General features: G+C 42.1%; 1 protein-coding gene across 1 annotated transcript in view; it reads right to left on the bottom strand.

Annotated features, from left to right (window-relative positions):
- Nucleotides 1-14550, bottom strand: part of MYO10 (myosin X) — a 210744-nt gene that overhangs the window by 81390 nt on the left and 114804 nt on the right. The window contains exons 5-14 of the mRNA XM_079984894.1: nucleotides 12376-12510; nucleotides 10120-10244; nucleotides 9497-9510; nucleotides 9317-9401; nucleotides 7170-7273; nucleotides 5369-5498; nucleotides 4829-4947; nucleotides 2291-2437; nucleotides 1312-1412; nucleotides 1029-1095 (exon numbers count right to left, since the gene is read on the bottom strand). Coding sequence (XP_079841020.1) covers nucleotides 1029-1095; nucleotides 1312-1412; nucleotides 2291-2437; nucleotides 4829-4947; nucleotides 5369-5498; nucleotides 7170-7273; nucleotides 9317-9401; nucleotides 9497-9510; nucleotides 10120-10244; nucleotides 12376-12510 — 1027 coding nt within the window. The remainder of the gene's footprint in view (nucleotides 1-1028; nucleotides 1096-1311; nucleotides 1413-2290; nucleotides 2438-4828; nucleotides 4948-5368; nucleotides 5499-7169; nucleotides 7274-9316; nucleotides 9402-9496; nucleotides 9511-10119; nucleotides 10245-12375; nucleotides 12511-14550) is intronic.

Here is a 14550-nt window from a genome sequence, read left to right on the forward strand (position 1 = left end):
GGCGTTCCACAGAGTGGGTGCCACTACTGAGAAGGCCCTCTGCCTGGTTCCCAACGTGAAATTCATAAATTTAAAAGGATTGGGGGCTGGGATAGAAGAGGCGAAAACAAGCACCTTGAAGTCATCTACAGTTTATTGGCAAGAGCTAAAGAACGTGAACAAGGCAAGAATCCTTAAATCGAATTGCAAAAGGTGCCTTACTACTCTTCTGTATGTGACTCCATGCTGTAGCCCAGCTGGGAAGAGGGTGGCAAAGCAGTACGAGAGAAATGCTTGCTTCTATTCAGTGCTGTGGCCATGCGAAGTATGTTGAAGTTCAAAATGAACAGTTATCGTATTACCAAATCAACATTTTGGTGAACAGTTTCATCTTTGTAAACCCCAAACCACGAAAAATGTTTATAGAAAGGAACACAGCTTCCCCCATTATTATAATTATATATTCCTCAAACTTGCAGACTTCCTTTCACAAAAAAACAAACCAACTATTGAGGCAGTGAATACCGTATTTTTCCATGTACCAGCCGATATCCCCCCCTTTTTTTAAGTCAAAAATTGGAGGTAGTCTTATACACGGGTTTTTATACAGTAAATCTTGGGTGAATTGGCTGGGGAAGTGATGCAAGGCTGTGCGGTTTCCCCAAAAAGGTGAACAACTTTAAAATATTGATTTCATAATTTTGGCCTTCCTAAAGTAGGGGTAGTCTTATACATGAGGTCATATTATTTATTCAGTGGTACCTCGGGTTACAGACGCTTCAGCTTACAGACTCCGCTAACCCAGAAATAGTACCTCGGGTTAAGAACTTTGCTTCAGGATGAGAACAGAAATCGTGCGGCGGCAGTGGGAGGCCCCATTAGCTAAAGTGGTACCTCAGGTTAAGAACAGTTTCAGGTTAAGAACGGACCTCTGGAACGAATTAAGTTCTTAATCCGAGGTACCACTGTACATGGAAAAATACGATAGCTAAATTTGTATAAACACAATTCAAGATACTGCACATCACACATTATTAAAAAATGTTTACCTTTTCAATAAGATCCAAGCACTCCCCATTATCTGTCCAATTGATGTCTTCCCATGGGAGTCCTTCTCTATGAGAGACCAAGAGGCACATTTTATTACAATTATCAGACACAAAGATTTTTGGTCCACTTATTAGGAAAGGTGAATGGCAATCAGCTTGTTTTAAAATAATAGTGAAATGAACTGCATGATGGTCCGTAATACCTCTATGGAGCTGAGCATCAAAATAAAAATAAAAATCTAAAGGGCAGTAGGGGTGGAGAAAAGCCTTTTGCAGTTCTTACCTGCTGTATTCCAACTGCTCTAATGAAAAAATGTGCTTGTTGAAATACTCCTGAAGCTTTTCGTTTGCATAGTTAATATTGAACTGCTCAAAACGATTAACCTAGAAAGGAACAAAAGATGTTCAGGTAATAAAAACAACACATACAGGCGTAACTTTTATTTCTACGCCACTTTTCTAAGGGGAAAATCATGCTCAAGAACATGGCTTAGAACATGGAAAAAATACATAACTACAATATAACGAAAGTCACCGTAAACATTAAATGAAACATTCTAAAATACACAACCAAACCGAACAATTTCCACGTGAATCACAACAAGATCTAGAAGGAAGATACAAAAAAACAAGAGCAACAGCAGCTACAACCCCCTGTAACAAAAACCCCCCACAAAAAACCCAAAGAACACCCCAGCCCCAACAATGCCCTCAGCCTTAGGCAATTCTTTTTTTTTTATTTTAATAATTTTTATTGAATGATTTTATGTTACAAAAAACAATACAGCCATACTACCACTAAATATAATTAAGAAATAAAAATTACATACATCGCTATTTAGTCTGTTATTTGTTATTTACGTCTTATTTCCTCCCAAGCATTGCATACAACACACATATGTGCAGACACCCACAGCCGCACACAAAATGATAATAATGAAAGTAAATATTTTTTCCCCTTTTATCTTCCAAAATACTTTCTTCAACTTTGACTTCCTGTCAAGTCCCTTTGCATATATTTTATCTTACATTTGAATGTACACAAAACAATAAACCTTTCTATATAATTTTTCTAATACATTCTGAAAACATAATAAATCCTTAATTGTTGTCCACCTCCTTTTAGTTCCTTGACTCCGTGCTAGCATTTGAGTGATAAAGGAACTAAAAGCAACAGGCAATTCTAGTTCACTTATGGAGGAATGAGCCAAACGGTGAACACAAAAAAAAGGATAAGCCAAGTGCAAAGCTTTGGAACATACCTCAAAATTTTCAAATCCAAAGATGTCCAAAATTCCAATGGACTTGAAGTTGTCTTGGCCTTTTATTCTGCCGTTGATTTTTTTAATAACCCAGGCAAAGCATTGGGAATAAAGTGCCATAGCTGCTGAATCTCTGTTCTCTATTGCCTGGAAAGAGGTAAGGCAGAGCAGGTCAACTGTCACACACAAACAGATTTTTGACACAACGTCCTTTACGTAATATTACTCAAAGCACGGGGCAAACATAAATAACAAGTGTACTCTAATTTTTACACACAAAATTACTCGTGCTCCACTGCTTTTCTCTAAAACCGTGGTTCCCAACGTGGGGCACACGCCCCACAGGGGGGCAATTTGATTTTTAAGGGGGGCAATTCGAGAATGAGTTATTAACAGTGAATGGCCTTTTAGGCTTCCTCCACATGAATAGGAGTTCACTTTTTGAATAATAAGAATTATATGTCACCGGGCGGGGGGGGGGGGGGGCATCAGGATTTTAGAGCTGCTCAGATGGGGCATGGCCCAAAAAAAAGGTTGGAAACCACTGCTCTAAACAGACACATCAGCCCTCCCAATGCTGCAATTTGTGTTTGTATCCTATCTTTATTTTGTAGCCATGGCTAATAGGACTTTGACATATCTTCTTCTCCTCTCTAACTCCACATCAAGATGAAGGGGTGTATTCAACATGGCTGTTCTCCTCACGCCACCCACTTCCATTTTCGCAATGGAACCTTCCCCTCCTCTCCCCTTTTTCAGCCAATGTGCACCCTCGAACTCTGCGGTAGGGGTGCTTGCAGAGAGGAGAGGAAGTCCAACCGCACGAGTGGAACTCTGATCGCTGAGCACGGGTACGACCCTCAGATACGGATATAGATAGTTGCAATGTTCTACCACTCCTTCATGGATCATTGCCTTATCGTGGCGAAAGGGTTTGAATAACTCAGATAAGCTATGAGCTATGCCGTGCAGGGCCACCCAAGATGGACAGGTCATAGTGGAGAGTTTTGACTAAACGTGATCCACCTGGAGCAGGAACCGACAAGCCACTCCAGTATCCCTGCCAAGAAAACTCCATGGACAAAAACTCCACAGGCAAACGTTCTACCGGTAATCAAAAAGTGAAAATGCAAAGCAAAGGAAGTGGCCTGTTACTGAAGGGTTAAACAGGAAGCCATCTAAAGGAGCACCCTCCTCTCATTAACATTGTCCTGTATAAGACAAAAGCAGCATTTCCCCAAGAGGGCATGTGCATCTCCACTGTTTCCGTCTCTAGTTCATCTCAAAGCCTGAACAGAGATTCAGCTCAGGCTTTGACATTCTAGCCGTTGAGACTGTACCTCAAGGTTTCTTTTGGTCTCTTTTACTCAGACCGGAGTGTACCACCCATCAATTTGACGAATAACATTGAGGAGACAGCAGTGGTGCTCTCTTTGGAGTTTCATGAGCAGGTCCTACATCAGGCATAAGCAGACTCGGCCCTCCAGAAGTTTTGGGACTACAAGTCCCATCAGTGGTCAGGGATGATGGGAATTGTAGTCTCAAAACATCTGGAGGGCCGAGTTTGCCTATGCCTGTCCTACATCCTTAACACAGTCTTCTCTGTCCTTTGGTCATGTCAATATATCAATATATTGTCCCAAACCAGTTTGAAGTCCCTATCGTAATATTGGTTTCATAGTTTTTGACCTGGAAATATATTGTGAATCATGGTCATGTGTGTGCTATGCAAAAATCACAATGTGGGGGAAACCGTGAAGGCAGCCAATGCCTCTACATAGCTCCATCCTTATTTCAGACTTATGGTATATTGCGATATTTAAGTGGTGATAACTTCTTCTTCTATGGCGATCACTCGTAGCCAAGTTAGATTGTCTTCCATGAACACGGTCTTAACAGTGAATCCATAAGTGACTGTGGAGGCCAATTCTGGAACCACACATCCTGCCAATGGGGACATAGGTTTCCAGGCAGGAGTTGATCACAGTGAGGGTTTGCCAAATGTGCCTTCCTCTTAGCATGTTTCTCCCTTTCGTCCCAAGTTCAAGTGTCTTCAAAGCCCATGACACCTTTGGTAAAGGCTGTTCTCCAATTTGAGCGCTCACCGGCCAGTGTTTCCCAGTTGTTGGTGTTTACACTACATTTTTAAAGATTTGCCTTGGGAGAGTCTTTAAACCTCTTTTGTTGACCACCAGCATTACGCTTTCCATTTTTAAGTTTAGAATAGAATAGTTGCTTTGGAAGACGATAATCAGGCATCCGCACAACACGACCAGTCCAACGAAGTTGATGTTGAAGAATCACGATATATCACAATGCTGAAATCCAGGTATCATCCAGTCGTACTGTTCGCCTCCACACAGTTCCATCCTTATTTCAGACACTGTGATTTATCGCTATATTGTGGTGTTTAGCTAGCTATATAGTGCAATGTTGAAAACCAGATCTCACAAAGCCTTGGTATGACCAGACAGCCAAAGCCAGATATTCTAAAAACAGGATACACAAGTAAAATACCCCAGAGTAACTTCACTGTACCTGTTGTACACTGAGAGGTGTCAGAATTTCTTCTCCCCTGAGTATCATTGATCGCTGTGTCAATGCTTCTGTCAGCTGCGTTGAGTCCAGCCCAAGTAACTCTGCCGATCTACCCAGAGCTAGCAACAGACAGAGATGATGAATAAGTTTTAAAACTAATAGAATTATGCACAGACAAGCACAGCAACATCTCATGGGTTGGCAAGGAAAACCTAAGGCTCCCTGTAGGGCAAAGACAAAGTGATGGCCTAATAAGCAGTTCATAATTCACAGATGTCTATTTCTCTTCAACTGACAGCACATATTAATTCACATCGTTTTTCCTTTCTAGGGAGAACGATTCAAATTTATTTTCAGAGCCGATCAATACCAATTATGAAAATTGGATTGGGGCCTTGACAAGGAGGTGATTTGCTGGCTTTAAATTGATTTTTTTTAAAAAGTCGCCTGAGGCAGTTCGATTTTTGAACCAAAAAGGCAGGGTATAAATATTCCTAATAAATAATGCTTATACCAAAGGAAGCAGCCATCTTTTTTTACCTGTTTTGAAGGACACCTGTGCTCCACCCGCGGTAATAAATTCAATGTTGCCTAGGTGCAAAACACCAGCAAGCAGCCTGAGAACATCTCGCACCTCTTCTGTGGTAAACTGCATCACCTCCATTGCAGTCTAGGGGAGGGAAAACATGAGACCTTGAGATGGTTAACACAACACATTTCCCCACCTCTCCATGTTGAATTCAGCGAAGGCCCTACATCATAGCTGTCAACTTACAGACTTGAAAATAAGGGACCAGCAGCCAAAATAAGGGATTTTCCGAACACTGGTATGTTCGACTTCTGAGCCCCTCTGAGCCAAAGGCAGAAAGCCCAGCCAGCAGCCAAACGAAGCCTCAAGCAGTGCTTCCCACAGCGCAGCAACCCGGCAAAGGGGATGCAGCAAGGAAAACCACCGTCACCTCTCCGCTGGGAAGTGCTGAGCAAAGGCGAGTCCCCAGGCAACACAGCCAATTTGATCGGCACAAGGCATGCAAGCTCCACCCCCCAGTCATTCTTAGACTCCTTATTGGGTGAGCAACGCAGCCAAGCAACACAGTTGGAGCCTCCCTCCTCCCTGGCCGGCAGGGAGGGAGGGAGAGGAGCTGCTTCCTTTGAAACCTGGGAAATTTAAGGGACATCATCAATAAGGGACAGCAGCGGGACACGGCGCTGGGATAAGGGACTTTCCCACCAAATAAGGGACGGCTGACAGCTATGCCCTACATGAGTGGAACAACTTCCATTCAGGCAACGGAATTTCCCCTGCTGCTCCTCCCGAAATCTGTTCTGGTTACGCCAATCCCCAGAGCAGTTGTATGGTGGGGATCACAGGGGGAGGAGAGGGAGAGGAAGTTCAGTAGTACGAGTGAAAGTCAGTCTATTCATGGTATTACTTCACTGGATACCACCCATAGCCAGGAGCTATTATTGCAATGGCAATTGTTCAGGCTTAGTCTCAGGAGAGTGAAAATGGCGGACCCCCTGGTTCCTCCACTTAACATAACCCATGCACAGGAAATCAGAGGCATTAAAAAAAAGGTTAAGTCCAGTCAAAGACGACTATGGGGTTGTGGCGCTCATCTCGCTTTCCAAGCTGAGGGAGCTGGCGTTTGTCCACAGACAACTTTCCAGATCATGTGGCCAGCATGACTAAAACGCTTCTGGCGCAACGGGACACCGTGACAGAAACCAGAGCACATGGAAATGTTGTTTACCTTCCCACCGCCGCAACGCTACCTATTTTGAACCGCTAGGTTGGCAGTAGCTGGGACAGAGCTAAAGGAGCTCACCACTTTGTGGGGATTCGAACCGCCGACCTTCTGATCGGCAAGCCCTAGAGGCTCAGTGGTTTAGACCACAGCGCCGTTAAACAGTGGGTATGACTCCAACCTGTAGCTTTGTCCCAGATGTTGCCACTGAAATATGGTTGGGAAGATTTAGATCACTATTTCCCAAACATGGGTCTCCATCTGTTTTGGGGCTACAACTCTCATCATCCCTAGCGAGCAAGACCAGTGGTCAGGAATGATAGGAATTGTAGTCCAAAAACAGATGGAGACCCAAATTTGGGAAACAGTTATTATTAAAACCCTCTATCCTCTGGAGTGGTGCAGTTCACGGAGGTTATACTGCACTTTTCTGATGATAGTACACATTATACACAAGCCCTCAAAATTGCCACAAGGGCTGTGAGGTTCCTTGTCATTGTTAGCAGACAATCTCAACTTCAAAGTGACTGCCACGTCAAAATAATTTGTGACGTTACTGGCCAATCCGTAAAGAAGGGGCATGTCGAACTCACAATGACTTCTTTGAAGGATTCCTTGTCATTGATTGTCTTGTCCGCTACACATCCAGACTGGTTCAGGTAGTGATAGTTCTCTGGTACAGATAGGTAAAATGCATCTGGAAACAGGAAAAACAGTTAATTCATACTGTTGTATTTAAATTAAGGGAAAGTTGCTTAAATCACACAAGAGAAGAAACACCAAATAATACTGTCCATTATGTGCAATGTTTCTCCATGATAGGTTAACATAAAGAGGTAATTTTAGGGGGCAATAGCAGCTACTCAAAAGTGATGCTTGCGTACATGAGAAATGCATATCAAATGCATTCCTCGAAAATAAAATTTCACAATGCTCTGTGCAAAATTCTCCAGCTTAGTCTCGGGAAATTTCCAGCGGCAGAGTGTATCACAAAACAACCCCTCTGTGTGCCATTCCTGCATTGATTTGACACACAGGTAGACTGCTCTGTGTGTGTGTACTTTGAGAACAGAGACTGGAGGCAGATACAGATACAGATAGATACAGGAGGAGAATGCAAAAGGTGATACCATGTCTGGGATGAAGGGGATTGCAGAATGTTTGTTCCAACTGCAATGCTGTGAACTGCCCTGAGATCTTTTGATGAAGGGCGATTTATAAATTTAATAAATAAAATAAATAATGCATATCAGGATAGTGGCTAAGCCAAAGTTGGTACCTTTCTTTCTTTCTTTGGAAATTTCTTTCTTTCTTTCTTTCTTTCTTTCTTTCTTTCTTTCTTTCTTTCTTTCTTTTTTTTTTGGTTTTTCAAATTAAAATTTTACAGAGATACAGTGGTACCTCGGTTGTTGAGAGTAAACCATTCCGGAAGACCGTTCGACTTCCGAAACGTTCAACAACCAAGGCGCAATGGGAGGCCAGAAAATTCCATTGAGAAGAAACATGCCTCGGAAGTTGTTCGATTTCTGAGGCGTGTTCAAAAACAGAAGCATTTACTTCCGGGTTTTTGGCGTTCAGGTTCCAGATCATTCGGCTTCTGAGCCACTTGAAAACCCGAGATTCCACTGTATATTAAATATAAATAATAAAAACAAGATTCCAAGGAATCTCCTGGACTTCCATCCTCCCCTTTGTGGGTCCTAATATTAATAATTTCCTCCCGCATAGTTTACAATACTCCAAATCCTTTGCCTCTTCCATCATGTCCAGAATTCAACCTTAAACTACAAGTGATCTTCCAATCCCACTAACGATTTTAACTATTTACAATGGTCTTTAAGATAAGTTATAAATTTTCCCCATTCCTTATCTTCCTGATTTCTGACTCTTCTGGTCAATTTTCCAATTTCAGCATAGTCCATTAACTTCATCTGCTATTCTTCTCTGGTAGGAACTTCTTCAAAGTTAGTACCTTTTCAATGTGGTACTAAGTTTACCAATACAAACCCAACGGGTCTTACTCAGATTAGACAATTAGGTTCAGACTATACAACCTAGTTCTTAGAGCAGATTGTGCCCAATTGGCTGGTGCAAGTAAGTAAGTATAGACTTGGGGAGAAAGTGGGATTTGGAGAGACTTTTGGTATGATGGGATGTATCATGATTAGCACCTATCTTTGTTAGGCAATTGTTCTCTCTATATATAACATAACACAACATAGCACTCTTTAATTATTTTCTTAGGTCATACATTTAAAAAATACTAGGATCATGCCAACAAAGGTCCGTATAGTTAAAGCTATGGTTTTCCCAGTAGCGATGTATGGAAGTGAGAGCTGGACCATAAAGAAGGCTGATCGCCGAAGAATTGATGCTTTTGAATTATGGTGTTGGAGGAGACTCTTGAGAGTCCCATGGACTGCAAGAAGTTCAAACCTATCCATTCTGAAGGAAATCAGTCCTGAGTGCTCACTGGAAGGACAGATCGTGAAGCTGAGGCTCCAATACTTTGGCCACCTCATGAGAAGAGAAGCAGTGGCTCAGAAGCAGTGGAAGACAGGAGTGCCTGGTGTGCTCTGGTCCATGGGGTCACGAAGAGTCAGACACGACTAAATGACTAAACAACAACAACAACAACAACAACAACAGGATCATGAAATGCTGGTGGTGGGAATCTTAGGAAAAATCTCTGTCCATGGGGCACTGTAAACCATTATTCAAGCAAAAGACTGCCTCTCACCTTTCTTTTCTCCCTCAATCCCCGCCAGCAGGGCATAGAATATGTGATAATTTCTCTCTCCTGGATTTTGCCTTACTACTCGATTCTACAAGAGAAAACATATTTAGAGATCTGTTCGGCAGGTAGGTGAGATTCTCAGTGCAATCCTTTACATTGAAAGAAATCAAAATGCTGACTTACCTTCTCTAATAAATCTTCAGCAGGCAGCAGATCGAAAAGTCAAGGAACAGAATGTTTCATTTGACCGTGTGAGGAGGTTGGGGGTGAACTAAAGGCTATATATTCATTTCCTAGCAGACTTGCACGAGCAACGTTTGCATCCATCATTTTTATTTTATTTTAAGACATTTTAATTTTATTTTAAGACGTAAGACTGTCATTGGGTGAGTATTTTAATTGGCACCTGTTTATTTGCCACAAAATTCAGTGGCCCAGTTAACACATCATGGTAAAGAATAGTTAATGGTTTACCCTGACCATGGAAATCACTCTAGAGCAAGCAATTCCTGTCTTAGTGTTACATATCAACCAGAGAACTGAGGTTTGTTTCACTCACACAAACCATGGTCAGTAACAGACTTTAGAAACAAAATTCTTTCACTGCGGAATTTTAGGATGATCTAGGATAAAAAATACATAGGTTTGGTACTAAGCATATGAACTGGTTTTTATAGATTTTTGCATTCTAACTTAAGAACTTGGAATGTGTATTGAAAGAGGGGCAACATCTTGGCTTGTTGTATAAAAATGCACAGAGTTGTCATACTGTAAATATTAGGGCAATCACAGAGTACAAAGGATACAATCTACAATTTTTCCTCCCTGAATGTTGCCTTTCTGACAGAAATTCAACTGAATGAATTTCCCAAAGCGACTTGAGTTGTTGTTGTAAACAGTCTTTGCATTGCCAAAAGCTTCCATAATTGGGCTGTGGAAAAAATAAAGATAGATAACAAATGCACTAGCTGTTTGAGGAAGAATAAACATTGTTTACTAGAACTTTCGATTTTAAAAAAGTATATCCAGTGTAAAGTACTGCCAGCTAACTCCTTAATCTTTAATTTTTGTCTCCTAGACAATGCACTTTCATTCCACAGATAGGGGATTGCATATCTGAATGTTCCCACCAAGGGAAAAAAATCCCTCCACACAGAAAACAAAGAGGCTGACTAGAACCTTTTTTCTTTGACATCTAATCTGCTTGCTTTGTTTAATGTGTGAGCAGATTTATATATGGGGGAGCATTTAATCAAGCTATCTCGGAGCTGCAAATGGAATATTCCAGAAACAGTTTAAGCCTGTGCAGCTAGACTTAAGGGTAAAACCATGGGCAAAGCCAAAAAAACTAAGTGTGCCGAGATACCCTGTATTAATCTGAGGCAATCTCCAATCTGTGCTTCTGTAACTCTTGATAATTCTATACCCTCGGGTTTTATTTCCACATCCTTAGTATATTTTCCATTGTTCAATCCTTGCTCCCTAGTGCAGATCAACTGGTGAGTGTTCAGTTGCCCATTCTGTTGTCCTTAACTGCCTTTCCTTAGTCTTCTCTTAATCGTTACATTTTTAAAAATATTATTATTATTAATATTAATATTTTGATAAAGTAATAAATAAGAATAAAAATGTGCATCCCACCCACAAGACCATTCCACTGCAACTATCCAACCTCCCAAATTTTCAACACCTCTTGCGACGGTTTGACCCCTTTCTGTTTTAACACTACAAATTCAACAAACACCCTCCATATCTCCCCAAAATTATTTCTTCTGCGTATTCCCCGCCTTACCTTAATGGCACATGTTAATTTATCATCAGTAGCTATATCCCACACCTCTTTATACTATTCTTCCATTTTCTATTCTGCTTGCCCCTTCCACTTCCTGGCTATAATAATTTGTGCAGCTGTCAATAAATTTGTGAGCAAGCAGTCTTCACTTTTCGCCTTCCTTCTCTCCACTTTTGTCCATCTGTCCTTCCCCCGTCCCTCTTTTCAAATGTACCCCAAGCTCTTTTCAAATATGTCCTCAAGTTCACCAGCTCCTGGCCTGGCCTGCTACCAAAAGTCTACCATCATTACATTACATTCCCAATTCCTGTCATTCGTTGACCCACCCCATCCTAAATTTCAACATCCAGTAAGGACACCATATAAACAGTAACACTTCAGTTAGACATATTTTAATGAGTCTGATGCAGTAAAACAAACATATCCCCCCCCCCAATTACACTTAAAAACCTGACTTTGTCCCCGTCCCTGCTAAGCTGTAGCATTGCTGCCCCACAGGTAGAAAAGGCTACAGAGCTGTAATTACTCTAAACCAGTTATTATGAAATAGTCCAAGGATGCTGTAAAGAGATTCTGCAGTATCCATGTGACCTCTGTTGCACCCTTAACCTCTCTCTTTTGATATGCTCATTGATCTATGAAACCTGTAATTAGAACGCAGGCATTTTCAAAGGAAGACAACTTATTTAAGCTAGAGACGCACGCGGCAACATCAATGAATGAATCATTAATTATACACACAGGTAAATTATACGCGCAACCAAACAACATCTGCCCAAAAATAATAATACACCCCACAAAATGGCTTCTCTCTTGCAATGATGTCTTACTCCCCGGAAAACTCATGAGAAGGAAAGTCCTAGGATAGTGGCTCAGACTGCAAATACAGGAGGGTTGCTAAGCACCTGGCAGGCTAAAATATAGGCTCGGCTACCAGAATTCTGACTATAAAATATGGATTTTATGGAAGAAAAACAAAACTTACTTCCATTTGAATTTTAAAGTGTTCGATGCATCCAACAAGTGAAGCCCATCTGCATTTGTATGATCACTTAAATGTACTACCATAGTTTAGAAAATGTTCAGTCATCATCATCATAAGTTATTATTTATACCCCGCTCATCTGTGCTTGTTGGGTTGTTTACCTATCCCTGGTACTGCCAGTTTTGTTTTCTAACTGCTAAGCAGACAACGGTCAGCCCCGAAATACCTTCCTTCCATGTATCTTCCCTACTGCCTGGAAGATAGGTGAGGCTATGAACACAGTACCTGCTCTCCAAAATTGCTTGTTCCACACTAGATGTTTTCTCTTTGCGAGAGACTTCCAGCGAATGTTGGCTCACAGCGGACAAAAACTTGAGTATCAGCTTTGTGCTCTCTGTTTTGCCAGCACCACTCTCACCGCTGGAAGACAAAAGGAAAACAAGACTTAAATTAGTTAACTGTACCAATGATCTCATGGGACGCAGGTGGCGCTGTGGGTTAAAGCCTCAGCGCCTAGGGCTTGCCGATCGAAAGGTCGGCGGTTCGAATCCCTGCGGCGGGGTGCGCTCCCGCTGCTCGGTCCCAGCGCCTGCCAACCTAGCAGCTCGAAAGCACCTCCGGGTGCAAGTAGATAAATAGGGACCGCTTACCAGCGGGAAGGTAAACGGCGTTTCCGTGTGCGGCTCTGGCTCTGGCTCTGGCCAGAGCAGCGATGTCACGCTGGCCACGTGACCCGGAAGTGTCTCCGGACAGCGCTGGCCCCTGGCCTCTTAAGTGAGATGGGCACACAACCCCAGAGTCTGTCAAGACTGGCCCGTACGGGCAGGGGTACCTTTACCTTTACCTTACCAATGATCTCATACCTTGAAAATTCAAGAAGACTTGCTGGACGTTTATTGAAAAAGGCTTTTTATGTCTGTGAGTGGCAGTAATTATGATTTCATTTTTTTAAAAAAAAAATTAATGCTTTTTCCTTCATTTTTTGTTAGCCGTCGCAAGAGCATATTGCTGGCTAGTGAACCAGGATATACGTTTTAAATAAATAAATAATATTTATTGTTAAGGCGCGGTCTGAGAAATGGTATCCAGGCAGGTAATCAGAAGCAGAGCTTCCGAGAGCTAAGATAAATCATTTAATAGACTTTGCGCAGAGCCTGAAATCTGAGAACCATATAAATCGGAGAACCAGTCTTTGCTACAACGGATTATGATCACTGCGAACTAAGCTTCTTTGACTGAGAGTTGCTGTTATTTATACTTACACCCCACCCATCAAGAAATAAGAAATGACACTCAACAATATAAGAATGCATCCCCCAAGGTAAAAGTAGCTGGCATCTAAACTATCAGCATCTAAATTACTACACCCCTTGCCCACTCCATGTGGGGAAAAGCTGTATATTTTCATTGGAAGACCATACAGCTGATTGGTGTGTGTGTGTGTTTTGCAGCTCCTTTTACAGTGGAAAGTAAACATTAGAGATCCAGTCACATTCATAATTTGGCCACAGGTGCACTTGAAAATTGTATCTGCCATTTTGTCCGGTTTCTGATATGTGACAAGCACTTTTAAAGAATGTTTCGGGTGGTTAGTTATCGCCAGATTCCTTTTAATCCTCCTCCTCTATCAGCTTTCTCTGCTTTTTGCCATCATATAATAATAATAATTTATTATTTATACCCCGCCCATCTGGCAGGGTTTCCCCAGCCACCCTGGGCGGCTTCTAACTGAATATTAAAAACAATACAGCATCAGACATTAAAAACTTCCCTAAACAGGGCCGCCTTCAGTTGACTTTTAAAAGTAAAATAGTTGTTTATTGCCTTGACATCTGCTGGGAGGGCGTTCCACAGGGCGGGCACCACTACCGAGAAGGCCCTCTGCCTGGTTCCCTGTAACCTCACTTCTCGCAGTGAGGGAACAGCCAGAAGGCCCTCGGCCCTGGACCTCAGTGTCCAGGCTGGATGATAGTTCTTCAGGTATACTGGACCGAGGCCGTTTAGAGCTTTGAAGGTCAGCACCAGCACTTTGAATTGTGCTCGGAAACGTACTGGGAGCCAATGAAGATCTTTCAGGACCGGTGTTATATGGTCTTGGCGGCCACTCCCAGTCACCAGTCTAGCTGCCGCATTCTGGATTAATTGCAGTTTCCAAGTCACCTTCAAAGGTAGCCCCACGTAGAGTGCATTGCAGTAGTCCAAGCGGGAGATAACCAGAGCATGCACCACTCTGGCAACAGTCATCTCTTAGATACATGACATATAAATAATCATAATATATTTTGAGGGGGGCAGGTCTGCATTCAATATTTCCACTTATTTACAAAGATAATTCCCACTCAAACACTTCTGGATTAATGTGCTATGAGGGATCACATACAAAATCTCGAAAGCTACATAATCTCAAACAGCAACATGCCCTTTCGACCAATGCCATCACACGCAATGCAACAAAAGCAG

This window comes from Podarcis cretensis (assembly GCF_951804945.1).
Source record: "Podarcis cretensis genome assembly, chromosome: 7".
Lineage (NCBI taxonomy): Eukaryota > Metazoa > Chordata > Lepidosauria > Squamata > Lacertidae > Podarcis > Podarcis cretensis.